The 15,455-nt window shown below is 38.8% G+C and overlaps 1 protein-coding gene across 1 annotated transcript; it reads left to right on the forward strand.

Annotated features, from left to right (window-relative positions):
- Positions 1–12,264, forward strand: LOC115826898 (heparan sulfate glucosamine 3-O-sulfotransferase 3B1-like). Its single transcript, XM_030790846.1, has 2 exons — positions 1–488; positions 11,646–12,264. The coding sequence occupies exons 1-2, from the start codon at positions 1–3 to the stop codon at positions 12,262–12,264; spliced, it is 1,107 nt and encodes a 368-aa protein (XP_030646706.1).
- Positions 12,265–15,455: the final 3,191 nt, after the last annotated feature.

The raw sequence follows: 15,455 nt of genomic DNA on the forward strand, positions 1-15,455 counted from the left end.
ATGGGATGCAGTATATGCAGAACTAGGTTGAACTTCGGGAGAGCGCTGTCCAAAGTGTCTCTGTTCTTTACCATGCTCCTAATCTTTATGTATTTCTTCTACTGCTTTTCCGGACTCTGCAATTCTATACCACGCACACAATTTAATCTACAAACTTTAACTCCCGAGTATGCTTCTCAAAACGAGCTTAAGGAGAGAGATGGATCAGCGGTACGAAGTGTTTCATACGATGAAGTCCTTCTGGCATCTTCGAGTATACAGCCGCAGATACCGGACAGTATAGAGCGTGAATCTCTTCCTAGTAACGGTATATCTGTTTCCAATACCTTTGGAAGTAAGAAATTTCCCCAAGCTATCATAATAGGTGTCAAGAAAGGCGGAACAAGGGCTCTATTGGAGTTTCTGCGGATTCATCCCGATGTGCGTGCAGTTGGTGCGGAGCCTCATTTCTTCGACCGGTTCTATGACAAGGGACTTGAATGGTACAGGTAAGATAAAACTGACGTGCATGAAACAATTACTGAAATGATTATCTTTTAAGTGGTAGTCCTTAAAAAAAATCGGAATTTCTCCTTGATGATCACTTCTCAGATGAGTTGCCATTTCAAGATGCCTGTCCCATGATGTAGTTCTTCAAAATGTTCGTGACACCTGACAGTCAGAAACTGTACACTACGATGAGTCTCAGTTTCATGAATTCAGTCATTCAGACCAATACCTGTGCTTCTTGTCTCACATGAATAATTCTCATCATAATCATTATCATCGTACTGTAGGCTAGATATGTAATTACCAGCCCATTATGCATCTCCGTGGAATATGCAGAATTCAGTCTTGTTGTGTCACCAGGAGAAGACACTTGGTGTGCACCCATACTGAATATGTGTTCACAAACATGTGCTTTGGATTCGGAGGGAATTCAGATCTAGCTTCCTTCTCACTGGCACAGAGACATCTTGAACTAAAGCATATACACATATTTTTCATGGACTGTGTGTGCATATTTATTTGTGGGTTGTTCTGTAAGTTGACAAGCCAGTTTGACAGCGGGAGGTTGGCTGAAACACAGAAGAATAAAATTTTGACAGTAAATGTTTAACTACTGTGCAAGTGATAATTCCTAATGGAAAAGATGACCCTGCTGACCAAAAGCTGTAATTTTGATGTAGTTCTGCTTCACTGCTAAGTGCACTGAGTGGAACCGTTCCTGATGATCTCCAGATGTCTTGAGGATCTTTGAGAATTCTTCAGCCAGAAAGTACTGTTTAGTTCCCCAAAAAACACCCGTATCCATGTCTTAATGGAGAAGATGCAGAGAGAAATGTCAAGAGCAAGAGTGGGAGAGACACACACACAGAGGGAAAAGAGAGAGAGAGAGAGAGAGAGAGAGAGAGAGAGCACATAATACATAACAATAATGGATTCTTTTTTTTTTTTTTTTTTTTGCTTTACATTCCCCTCACATTTTTAGCAGTTTTAATGTAAAACATGAGAACACATGGTAACACTTTACCACCGATAATTTTAGAGTAGTCTGGTCTGGTCACCCACCTCTCCACCTTCCTCCCTGGCATGGTCTCAGGGACTGCTCAGAATGAAGAGATGAAGTGTTTGTCTGGAAATGCCTGTGGCAGACCCTGCTTCCAGCAGCCAGAGCTGGGCACTATGTGTGTTTTAATTGCTCTGGGTTAGCAGAGCTAAAGCAGGCAGAAATACTGTGAGAGAGCTCTGTAGTCCCAGACTCCCTGTTCGCATGGCTCACTTATTACATACAGATGTGGCCAAGGCAACCATATAAACTCTGTTTGTCATATCAGTGATTTCCGAGGGAACATGTTACTCAACCTGACAATTACCCTCCTTTCATTTGACCATCAAAGAGTATCAGCATATTAACATCCCACTGGAGTGTGCATGCCACTGCGTGATGTAGCAGGTCAGCTGGACAGAAGTTTAGGAACAATGAGCTGATTGATTGCTTAGTTCAACTTAAACAAACTTACTTCAAGGCTTTGATGGAAATGCCATTGTAAATTAGACATAATATAACGTGACACTGTGGAAAGGGAAAACTGAAATATGGTAGTGTTCTTTTTTTCAGTGTGTGGGTTGTTACAGAAATGCATTTTCAGGGAAACTGCTGGCTTAAGAAAATAGGTGTTGGCTTTTATTTACAATATGGCAGGTTCAAAAGGTCATTCCACCTGCTCCTCAAAGTCAAAAAAAGCAACATTTGTGTGTATCTTTTTTTTTTTTCTTAATCTCATGTCAAAATATCTGACAGTTCCCTGACAGTCACCCACCCGAGGATCTCTGCTGTGCCCCCCTGCAAACCAAGGTCACGCTTTGCAAGTCATTTTGACTTACCAAGCTCACTGTTCCCAGCTTACCCAACCAGGAGAGTGACTTGACTTCTAGTCGCACTTGAGTAAACACATACAGCACTGCTCATATTCTCGTTTAAATTCGACCTTTGACTATAATGTCAGACTTCTGGGTGACTTTTCTGTGTGGGAGAGTCTTTTCAAAGAATTCACTTTACAGTATTTTGAGATTTCATGACTTTACTGCCAAGGCAACTGTCTGAGGTCCTCGTCCATTTGAGTTCTCAAAAAGTTTAGACAGATTCTTTGAATAAAACAATCAAAGGAGAAGTCTCCCTTTTTGATATCTGGGCCCATCATAACCCTTAGCTTAATGCTGGTTGAAGTTTCGATGAAATATTGGATTTTTATTTTTTATTTTCGCCGAAACATTTTTAATGTGCAAAAAGCATACAAATAATAAAAGGATCCGTTGTACGCTTAACGACGTAATTGTTTGATGTTTAATTTGATGTGTAACGTGAGATGCAGTTTTCACTCTGACAGGAAGTAAAGCTATTTTCTCCCAGTTGAGTTGTGAAAGACGTCCTGCGTTATATTTAAAGGATTTCAAAATGTAAACAACAAAATCACTGGTAAATGTTGGTCTGCTGAAATATTGCATCAGATGACTCACATTGACAATTTAATTACAAGGGTGCGACTATCAAAGTGGGCCCACAGGTCACCAAGAGCAAATGTTCATTTAGAGCATCACAGTGTTGCTATTCCATGGAATAGTATATTTTTAAGTTGTGACATGAAAAGATCAATAAGGAGCCTGCTCATTTATGCCTTGTGATTTTATGATTATGGTTTTATGGCTTGGTGAGGTTTTCATAACCATTGATCAAATACACATGTAGGACAGTTAATACTCTTGGGTATAACTGCTAGTGCCAAAGTGCTATGGTGATCTATGGCGGGGGAGATTTCTTTAAAGCTGAAATATGACAACAGCATGTAGATTAAGACTAGATATCTGGAGAGTTCTATGCCTGTTTCAAATGAGAATTAGGGGTCTCTATATCAACAGGAGCAAGTGGTCTTGACACTCAGTTTATGTGAGGGGTTTCATAAATGGACTCTTGACCTACATTTTCAGCTTTATTGGAATAGGAATTAATTCAACAGAGACTGTTTGGGTCAAAACAATGATAAACCATAAAATGTGGCGAGTCAAGATTTAAAATAAACACATACAGTAGAAAAGCTTTCAGCCCATTATGTTCTGTTTATGTTTCAACAAAAACTAAAAAACAGTTACCGAAGTAACTGGAATTGTTATCCAGAACAAGACCATCAAAGGGAAAAAAATACTAAATTCTGCCTCTTCACGCCTCTCCTCACAGAACTAATTTTCCATTGTTACCAAGGCTTGTATTGGAAATCTGGGCAGCTTACTTGCAATGCATACAGCTGAGACCATTAAACAGAGGCCACAAAACAGTCCCATCAAAATCCAAAAAAGACTTTAATGATTTCTCTGTGTTGGTTTTAAATTACTTAGGGGACAATGCTTTTCATATGGCATGAAGGACCATTGAAATGTTCAAGCAGGAAAACCTCAGCTTTTCATGGTTCAGTCATGTGGCTTATTTGCTTGTGTCACTCAGTTTCTGGTGGAGCAAACCTCTCGTCTGCTTTCATGCTCGCAACACCGGTTGTTGATGAGTTTATAATTGACTCGTTTGTTTTTCTGTTTTCCGTTGGGAGGGATTTTGCCGGCTGCATGGAGATGACATCACAAAACGCAGTAATATTTTTTTTGCTGTTGATCATTAATTTACAAAACTCTAATAACACGTCAGAAGAGAAAAACACAAAGAATAAACACTTACCGACTGTGCACTTAAAAACAAATTAGGCCTTGGAGACTGTGGTGCTCTGTACACCTTTGTATAACCGCTTATTAACCCTTACTCATAACAAATTCATCAAAACATCGACAAAACATCCGAATTTGAGTGATGGAAAGTCTGTACATTAAAGGATCACACCGCCTTCTATAAAAACAAGCTTTTTTACTGTACTGTTACTGAGAGCCATCTCCATGTCACCTCATGCTGTCTCTCTTCACGTCACGTAGATCTTTTGCTCACTCTACACACCCATAAAGCCCGTAAAGGAAATTTCAGCAGTGATTATGATTACTGAATATGAATTTTAAACAGCACAGGTTTGGACAGAAATCTGGGCTCAATTTGTATGACAAAATCTCATTTGTCAAAACAAGAACAAACAAAGAGACATAATTGCACAATGGCATGTTCCACAAGGGTTTGTCATTTTCAACATGTCTAGATAGACTCTGAATTATTTCAGTACAGCTCATGATAAATGAGTGGAAAAAAAGTAAACTTTATTTAACTTGGGATGAAACCTTGGTTGAGATCACAACAGCCGCCTTACAGACTTCAAAACAGCCAAAAGATAACTGGCATGTTTATCTGAGTGTCTCTATGTATGTTTTTTTTTCCCTCTAGGTTGCAGGTTACTAGTCACTTATGTTGTGGTAGTTGTTACTATGTACAGTAAAAATGGTATGAAATATATTTAGTGGGGAGTTAAATATGTGTGACAAACAGTTAGAGTGATTTATGAAACAGCCATAAGATCATTATGGCATTTCAATCTAAAGAAAAACTCAAAGCCACAAGTGTTGTCATCAATATGTTGACAGCTTGTCAATTGGTTGACCTTTAACCTTTGACACTGCCAGGCCTCCTCCAATTGGATTGCACGTGAAATATGGAATGAATATTTTATGGAGCAACATAGATCTTTCTGTATGAAAATAAATGTATGCATGGAGTACGACCAGTGTGTCAGTCCAAATTAATTTTTGATATCTTAGGCCTTTTTACTTAAGGTTGAATTACTCATTTTATATTCGACTGGCCATTGAATATGAAACCTTGCAGTTTAGAGATTCTGTAGTTGATATCCTTTTTGTTCTGCTCACAGATCAGTTTGGTTTTATTGTGTTCAATGCTCAAGGTTGTGGGGGTGGGCTTTCCCATGAAAGGGAAACCCCATAAAACCCCCCTTAAACCCTCATAAAAGTATGATTCTTTTCCATAAAAATAGTGGGCATTTTGTGGATTAAAGCCGTCTACAATGTAATTGTTAAATAGGTAAGACGCAATACAAAAATGTGAAGGAAAAAAAAAACCCTATCATCTCTATTCACTGAATCTCCTCAGGGGTCATATTCAATGATAAAAAAAAAAGTATTTGAAACACATTGATCATGTATGACAGACTATTGATTAAAAAACATTAATTCTTCTTCTCAGCATGAACCAGAGACTCACTGATGATTACTTACATTTTTGGAATTAAAAACGATCTGTCCCGCCCTTGCATCTGGTATGAGCGCATATTTTTAAACTGATGAAATATTAATCATAGTTATCATAGTACCCAAGTAGTCATTGTAGCATTTCATTTCAGAAACTTAAAAAGAGCTTAGTGAACTGAGCTTGTGCATCTGAAGTATTGTTCGTAGGTAGGATTTGGGTACTTGGAGGATGTGGAAGAATTAGTGTGGGGTTACAAAACAGCAGTGGGGTCCAGATAAAGTATCAGAGTTCAGAATGTGGGATATGAATTACACGACGTACTTTTGAACACAGTTCTCCAAACACTTATAATTGCATCCCGTATAATATTTCTAAGCTATTGGATGTTAGCGGAAAAAAAGGATTGAGTCGTCTAACAGAGCGGGCCATGGTTTTCAGGGGGGTCTGGGTGCACATCATTTTAAAAGTGTTTTTTTGGTTTGCTATTGGGTTGCTCTTGGGGTGGAATGTTCTAGATCATTTGATGAAAATGAAAGTGATTTAAGAGATAATAATTTGCATCGTGGATCATTTAAAAAAACATCAAGGGATTTTAGACATTAGATGTCACTCTGTACGATGACAAAAGTCTCTCAGGAAAAGTTAGCTCATAGCATGAAATAAGTGACACAGGGAGAGTGGCCAATGTAAAATATTTTGGATTCTTGGTTGTCATGCATGGCCGCTCTGCCACCCCACAAAGAATAATGTTAGGTTGGAAAATGTTCTGAAAAAATTGTGGCACCAGAGGCCAATTGCTTTGTCACATAAAAGCAAATATTTCATCTTCAATTGTCCATATCATAAGTACCAGGCAGTGTATAATATAACAGTTTTCTTTCTCTCTGCAAAATTATAAATGTCAAACACATTTTTACATTTCAAATACCTCTATTTTTTTTTAATGCAAATAGTTTTCAATGATAGTCTGGTTTTACCTGGTCTATTTATGTCATTGTTTCATCAGACAAAAGCGAGTATTGCATAGTTATTTTTCTGCAAGTCAGCTTGGCACGATGTAGCAGTTGAAACACTTATCTATTAATCGATTGCACCGAAATCATCAGCTACCTCTGTTCGGGCATTTCCGGTGATGTCTGCATGATGAATGATGAAGCTTAGTGCTTTAGAGCACTGGCTCACCCTGAACATTTTGTGTGTGCTTAGCACGAACACATCTGATACCGCTAATCGTCAATCCCCTGATTAGTTCAATCAGATATGATAATGAAGGGCTGCAGCAAAGATATGCAGGACACGAGGGTCCCGTGTAAAAGACTGGGAACCAGTGCTTTAGAGACCCCACAAATTCTGCTTACATTGTTATAAGGAGAATGAGAGTATGGGATTTTTGGCTCCCTCACGACAGAGGGAACTCTCTCAGGCTCCATAGGTTATGGGGTCATTTTCGCACTGGAAGTGGAATGTTGTTTTCTGTTCAATCAATGCTCAAACCAGTCATAGTCATCCATCCTTAAGGCCATGTTCTAGCCCATACTGTATGCGTCTGTCTGTCCATGGACCAGTGGCGCCATGTCTGCGCTGGCTGTCCAACTCATCAACTGTCCCCTGAAGACAGAGCCTGAGAGACATGTTGCCAACATGTTGAGCCACAAAACAGAACTGAACAAAGAACTGTTCAGTTCTGTTGCTTCGTAGCATTTTTCCATCAAACCATTTGGGTCTGGAATATTCTCGCTCTTCTTGGTACTCTTTCCAGGTGAAACCCCATTGAGAAAGTGAATGAAGAGAAATGAACGTATTGACGGACTGAAAATGATAACTTGAACCTTGGGGCAGGTCGAAACATGTCAAAAAGAGTTATTTCATTATGCCTCTGAGATATAACCTTCTAGAACCTGGGAGCTCAGAGAAGTGTTCTGGTAATTTTTTATGACCAGGGAGTCGTGTAAAATATCTTTTATTTGTGCTTGTGTTTTCAGCTCTAGACTTTTTTTGGTTTGTGAATGAAGATTTTTCCTATTCAGGCAAGGCCTGTGTGGTCATAAACACTAACAGGTAATTGATTATCGATCTGAGAAACTTTAGTCTTATTCTGTCGGTCTCATTGTTCTGAGTCAATTCACAAGCAATTAAGTTTGTTTAAGCAGGTGTCCTTCAGAAAAATTTAATGTTATTGATGCAAGACAGAAGCTTTCTTAATGTATCGGTCAAATATTTTCTGGATTTTTTTTTTTAAGTAAGGGCTCTTCCATTTCTTCCCTATTCTCTGTAGTTGAGCACTTAGGGCCACAGATGAGCAATGATGTCTTTGGAGAGAGCTTTATAGACTATAATGATAGATACAGTTACTTTGTCTGTGCCCCGAAAGTTGACTTTCATTGACTCAGTGGTATTCTTGGTAACATTAAAAACTATCTCAAGAGCTCTCGAGAGCTCTTTTTGCTAATTACAGGAGGGTTGCTGGTCTCTTGCAAGTATAGTATTTTATGTGTCATCACTTCTGCTCAAAAGTTTAAGAGCTCATTTGGGTGGTGCATGCATGCAAAGTACTTGATGATAGGTCTATTTTCTGAAACTTTTAGTGGGCCTCTTCAGTTGAAAAAACATCAGCACATTGACAGAAAAAAAGAAAGAAAGAAAGAAAGAAAGAAAGAAAGAAAGAAAGAAAGACAATGAATTGTCCTTGTTCAGCCAACAAGGTGTTTTTAATAAAGGAAACACAAAATAGTTCACAAATAGGTCCTATCTGCCAGTGTGTTTTGTGAAAGAGAACAGACCAAATTTAAATATATGTCGTAAGTTGTTCAGTGGTTGTGGCTTTGGTTCCCACAGTAAGATAGGTCTGCCTTTCTCCTTTGGGCTCTGATTAACACTCTCTGTGCTGGTAATAGTTGTTTTCTTCACACTGTTTTTTCCCCTTCTTCTGCTTACGTTTTACAAGCTTATTTTCAGTTGCCCTTTTATTGGATCCCACAAATGTTTTTTGGAAACTCTCTTGTTTCTCTTGTAGGACCTTCTAGTTGCCCATTTGGCTTGTTAGATTTCTGATGAAAGTTGGGTGGAGATTTTTAGATGGGAGTGATTTAGCCGCTCCATGTGACAAAATGTTAAGAGTGAGGGAAAATGACTGGTATGAAAGCTTTGTTGCTCATGTATGTAATCAGAAGCAAATAGCTCTGAACTACAGGGGTGGAGACACACATTCTCTAACAGCAGGAAACTGTCTGGCTGTATGCTAACAGTTACCAAATTTCCAGTCATGTCTCAAATGAGAAGTAAGAATCCAGTTGTCCAGGTTCCATGTCTTCCCTATTATACTTCACACCTCTGCTGAAATTGAAATTCCTTAACGTTTCCAAGATTGTGGTCATAAAGAAACTTAAATAAATAAATAAATAAATGGATGAATCACACACAGGGCCAAAACAGGAGACGGTTGTAACTATCATTTCAGTCTGACTGATTGTCTGAGTTGTCTTGACTGAACAGGCAATAAGCCTGTCCTACAACCCCACGGTTCAGGACTAACGGCACGATATCTGCAAATTCAAACCCTTGCTTCGTTCTTCATTGGACATGGTGGATTAAATAATTTCAAATATACTCATTCATCTACAGCCCAGTTCTTCTGTTTCTTGTCTAAACCCTTAAATATGAACACTTAGATACATCTCAGTGTGAAAAAGACCTTGGATTACTCTGAAGTCCGATATTCCTTTTTCTGATGTATTCTCAGTGTAAACAGAAGATGGTCATGCTGATTACAGACAGGGACTCCAGAGGGTGTTGATGGCAATATCACAATATCACATTAACTATTCATGGATTGAACAGCGCAGCTTAAGGCTGTTTAGAGAGGTGACAGACAATACTTATCTTAGATATTCTCAGAGCCACAGAGGAGGAAAGTGCAGAGACAGGACTCATAACCCTCCCTCCTGTCCTAACAGCATCATAACTGAAGGAGAAGAGATTCCAGCAGGCTCAAGGAAGTAACCATTGCACTGTAAGCCAAAGATTGTATTGATTTCATTGAATCTGAACAATCTAATGGGTTCTTAGGTAAACTTCCATCGGTCTCTCTGGTACCTCACTGTCCTTACCTTTACTTCATTCTCCAAGCTCCTCTGTCGACAGTCCCAATCCCAGCATGGCTGAGACAGACACATTGATCTGGAGTAATTAGGCTCCTGGAGAAGAGTAACAGTGCCATATGATACCATGTGGAAACCATACAGTGAAACCGCATCAATCCAAAAACATCAGAACTGATTTAATTCTTTAATTGTCATTATTTTCAGTATAAACATGTGGGTTTTTTTTCTCAGTGAGTTGTAGGTTGTATCTTGGTTTAAAATATTTGCATATAAATGGAAAATTTGTGTGGAATTCAGATGCCACTGCAAGCAAGCTTAGTGCTTCATGGAGGCAGATGATAAAACCATTTAAGTTGGGGTTTTTTTCCCATGTTTTAAATTAAATTAGCTCTTTTAAATACACCAAAAGGTTTACTTTTAATTTTAAGCTGGTTTAGGTCAATATTGGTTTAAGATTAGTTATATATCAGAGGCCATGCACAGACTAATGAAGAGTTGAGTTAGCATATATTTATTGACCAACTTTTCCAAAACACAGTTAAAGAATGTCAAAGTCCACGTGATTTTTTATGTATGATGGAAAAACAAGGAACGTCTTTGTGTGGTCTGGTCTAAAGTCAACATTTATTTAAGCTAAGCGTGTGCATATCTTTATGCATGGCTCTGATGTGATACGCATGCAAAAGTAACCTCTGTCCACGGTAACCACTGATGGCTCAGAGATGGGATTCTTATGCTATGCTGTCATCTAGCTCATTCTTAAAGACATGTCAAAACAGAGTATAAAGCTAAGAATTATCACATGAGGATGGGGTTTCCAGCTGGGTAATCAGATCATGAGTCAGTTTCAATGTTACGTGCATTTTGTTTGTTTTAGTTTTTTTCTTTTTTTCTACAGAAAAAACTATATCCATGTTAAAATAATGCTTTCCCACTTCATTCATAAGTAAATTTGATATAGTTTATGTAGTGCACATGTTCATGACATTTAATGAACGGAAAAATGAACCACAATGTTTTGTTCACTAGGGTCCTGCAGAGCAACCAAAATGCAAGGACTGTAATACAACAAACCAGGACTGAGAATATAAATTTACTTTACATTTAGTCGCTTTCTCCTTGAGGAGTTGCTTTTATCTCCTGTAATAAATTGCAATGGTAACAGATAGCAGTTTCTTTTTCACTAGTATGGCATTACCCCTCAAAATGAACTTTAATTGTGCAATCTTTGATCCAGTGTTATGACAAGCATCTCAGAAGATTGTATTGTCACTAAGATCTGTTTCCTCTGGTTTGATCTATGGGGACCTGGTGGAGGCAGCACATCCTCCTGACATGCAGGAAGGGGTTTTTTAGAAAGATGGGGTGGGAATGAGGGAGTCTTAAGGAAATTACTGTTAAGTGGTTCCTGTGGCTTTGTGGCTTGTGCTGATCAGATCCGTATTGAATGGCATCCTGTTTCAGATGACTTTCAGACAGACTCTTTAATCCCACCTCTTTAGAGTGGAAGCTGGTTTTGCATGCACCAGCTAGCAATGACGGTTTCCACCATTTGATTTACATCACATGTCAGCATACAAAAGCTTTAGTGGTTTGGCATTGGAATGATTATCATGAATATATTCTTTTATTGTAATCATTTGGCAAGAATATTTGTTATTATTAGTCTACAGTCTATTTACATAAATGAGAAGGTATTTATGTGCATACAGAAGCCATGCTACATCTTTCTGTTATATACGTGTGACAAGCCTCCGGTTCAATCAGTTCAGGAAAGGGACTAAAATTTGTTAATTATATATATCAGTCTTTTTTCAAACTCAAGCACAGTGGATAAATTTCAACTCCAAATTGTTCTAATTCTGTCTGTTTTCCAGACACTTGATGCCTCGGACAATTGATGGGCAGATCACAATGGAAAAGACGCCTAGTTACTTTGTGACCAAGGAAGCCCCTTCTCGCCTCTGTGCCCTGAACTGCCAGACCAAGCTCATTGTGGTTGTGCGGGACCCAGTGACCAGGGCTGTGTCTGACTACACCCAGACTCTGTCAAAGAGCCCCGGTCTACCTTCCTTTGAGACCTTGGTCTACAAGAATGCCACTTCGAGAACCATTGACGTGTCCTGGAGCGCCGTGCGCATTGGAATGTATGCTAAGCACCTGGAAAACTGGCTCCAGCATTTCCCGCTGTCCAGCTTCCTGTTTGTGAGTGGAGAGAGGCTGGTCAGTGACCCGGCGGGAGAGATGGGCCGAGTACAGGACTTTCTTGGTCTGAAGCGCATCGTTAGCGACAAGCATTTTTACTTCAATCAGACCAAAGGCTTTCCCTGCCTGAAAAAGCCAGAGGGCAGCAGCCGGCCTCGTTGCCTGGGCAAATCTAAAGGCAGGACTCATCCTCATATCCCTGCAGAGGTGCTACAGAATCTCAGGGAATTCTATAGACCATTCAACCTCAGGTTCTACCACATGAGTGGGCAGGACTTTGGCTGGGACTGAAACCTCAGACCTGAATCAATGTGATGTAAAAGAAGCTACAGGATCAGGTTTAGGAGATAGCACGTTGATCCTCATTAACGTGGAATGTTTGACCAAATGGATAAATCTGCCTGACTATGCATTTTTAGAAGCAGCAATGGTCAACTGATTAGCCTAAGTGCTAACTCAGAACTATGCCTGAGATTAATGGCCGACGGTAGGAATCTTCAGTGTAATGTAAATCTCAGCAAAAACACTCACTTGTAGGTACTTGTATCAGTAAGTACAGACATTAAACAGTTGTGACTTTCTGCTATTCATTTTGATTTCGGGGAAGGATTAAATGCCATTGGATATGTATAGTACATTAAAGATGTGTGTTTTGTAGTCACGATAAGCTAGCATTGCATGACTTTGTGTTGAACCAGTTGCTTTTGAGCTGCTGCTTTGGTGTTCAAAAAATCTGTACTGACTTTTACTGAATAAATGCTTACTTCTCTCTGTACATGGACTTTTTATGCAAGTAAACTGTACAGGATTTTGCAATCTATTAGCTGTATAATTTCCCTTTAATATATTACACTGACACTTGTAACAATACTGTATGGTGAAACCATAATCCCATTCCCCCTTGAATGAACCACTATGATAAATAAATGCAAAGTGGGATTCTGTGTTCAGAGCTAAAAAATGGTGCACTATATGCAAATCTTTTATTATGTTCATATGATTTTGCCTAAGAAAAACTTACGAGAGGCTTATGATCACTTTCAATCTTGAAATAGTCTTTTATTTCAGATGTAAAATTGTTTTTATGTTTTTTTTTTTCACAAAGTGAAACATATTGCTCTGTTTTTTTATTATGAAAGAAAGATGCATACAGTGCATATCGAAATTATATGTGGATCACGGGGCATTTACAATTGTGTGTGAGTCAAATGAGTTTAAATCTTCATTAAAGTTGATCTGTCTCATATGTGTGGATTGTTTTTTTCTTCTTCTTCATTGCATTGTTCTGCATTGTGTTTATGAAACTGCACCAGTTTAATTACTTGGAAAACATGAAAAAAAAAAAAAGAAAAGAAAGAAAGAAAACTTCCACCAGCATTATCTACCTTCCCAGATTAACATGCTGTTAATCAGTTGTAACAATCTTTAAGAATTGAGAATGCATATAAGTTCTGAGCAGACATCATACAGAGGGACAAAGGAGGCCATTTCCAAGCACAGAGGCAGCGAACCTCCAGTAGTCCTGAATGAGGACAGCATATTTCTTCTCTCTCTCTCCCTCCCTCTCTCTCCCTCTCTCTTTCTCTCTCTCTCTCTCTCTCTCTCTCTCTCTCTCTCTCTCTCTCTCTGGACTTCCTGAACCCATATGTGTAGTCTGAGGTTGATGTGCTGAAGCCTTTAATTATGAAACATGTCAGCTAGCTTAAAACATGCCACTTCTTTCACTACAGAGTAGGCACCACATTCTTTCTTTTACTGCTGTCTATATTGGGATGAAACACTGCTGACATTTATGTGGAATCTGTAAAAGCAACTCTGTTGTTTTCAAACAAATATGTTTGGAGATGCTGCACAATAAAATTGACAGATCCAAAAGTCTTCTGAGACAAAGCTCATAAGTTGACTGATATGCTTCCTATTTTCAATGGGATTTTTATAGGATGTGGGCTCTTTGTTGAAAAGCTTTTGGGACTGTATGTGATGTGACGTCAAGTTTTGATTGCTTTGTGTTTTTGATATGTCTCTGATGAATTTAGCAGTGAAGTATTTATCACCTTGCCTGACCTAACATCATATGGAAGACATGACAAGGGTGCTGTAATCCATATATTAGCAAGAGAAGGATGAACCAATCAATACTACAGCACTAAAACGTGAATATTGATAGCCTTGATATGAAATGGGAAAGGTGGGTGGGCCCTAAACCTCAAACCTCCCATACATGTGATATTGACCACAAAAAACATTAATTATTCAAAACACATCCAGCAATTCACCACATTATCTTGCTGTCTCTGTGACTCTGCTCACCCTCTAAGTAGAAGTAATGCTTTGGGGTGGTCAGACTGTGAGAACTGCTGGTGGTTTGCATTTACATACATCTACAATGAATGTGCTTTTGATGTTGTTACCCCTTTGGCTAATGACACACAAATTAGAGTGGGCACCAAGTCCTTTAATCCACATACCACCCAGAGAAAGATGAATAGGTCCATGTTAGGGAAATGGGCTGTGATCATGGATAGATTTGGAATGCGATGGTTGAAGTGAGGGCCTTTTACTAAACTTAAAATTTTCCATGTCTGTGAGGAGCACGCGGATTAAATCACTCTTCTTACTGTCTTAAGAAAGACCACATTGCAAGGGATTTTATTCCTCCACTGGCAAAACCTTCTGAACAAGCCTGAAAGTTACTCACCATAAGTGAAAAAGCGAAAGTTTGAGTTACAACTGATGGTAAATGTGGTATGCATTTGCATGCAAAGACATTTGTGCGCCTATATCAATGAACAGACTAAAGCTCAGTTAACATTCTGAATAGGACTTGTGTATGATAAAATGTTTAATACTTCACATTCTTAGCTCTTCAATGGATGAGCTCTTGGGATCTATCTGTTTACAAGGATTTTTGTTGCATGCCATCAGTTTCTTTTACCACTGTGGGAATGCACTCTTTCGAAAAGTTCCAAAGATGTGCTCAATTACAGTTCGGAGATCACCATTGATGAGGGACAGATACATCTTAATTGGTATCAGAAATGCTTTTAGCTGGGCATGTGGCTGATTAATCAGAAACATGCAGCTGATTCAGAGGAATGACCAAGTCTGAGAGACGTGTTGAAAGAAAGGGGCTTATTTGTACCCACCAGACAAAGGCAGGATTTAGGCTCTACAGTGGTTTTCATTTGAAAGGCTGTAAATGGAAGTCTGTAAGAAAGGACTCCATAGTTTCCACATCAAGCACAGTTTTCCAGCTCAGGAAAGAACTGGATATACCGACTGCGAAAAACATGTCCAAACAACAGTTGCTCCACATCAGGTAATTGAAGCAATTTGCCCAAAACTACCAACAAACAGAAATTAACACAGACCATAACAAAGTAAAATAGACCACATTTGGATTCAAGAATGAAAGCACTTATAAACTGATTTTTTTGATATATATATGAAGTGAATCTTTTGGGGGAGATTTGCAATTTGGC

This window comes from Chanos chanos, chromosome 13 (genome assembly GCF_902362185.1).
Source record: "Chanos chanos chromosome 13, fChaCha1.1, whole genome shotgun sequence".
In the NCBI taxonomy this organism is placed as follows: Eukaryota; Metazoa; Chordata; class Actinopteri; order Gonorynchiformes; family Chanidae; genus Chanos; species Chanos chanos.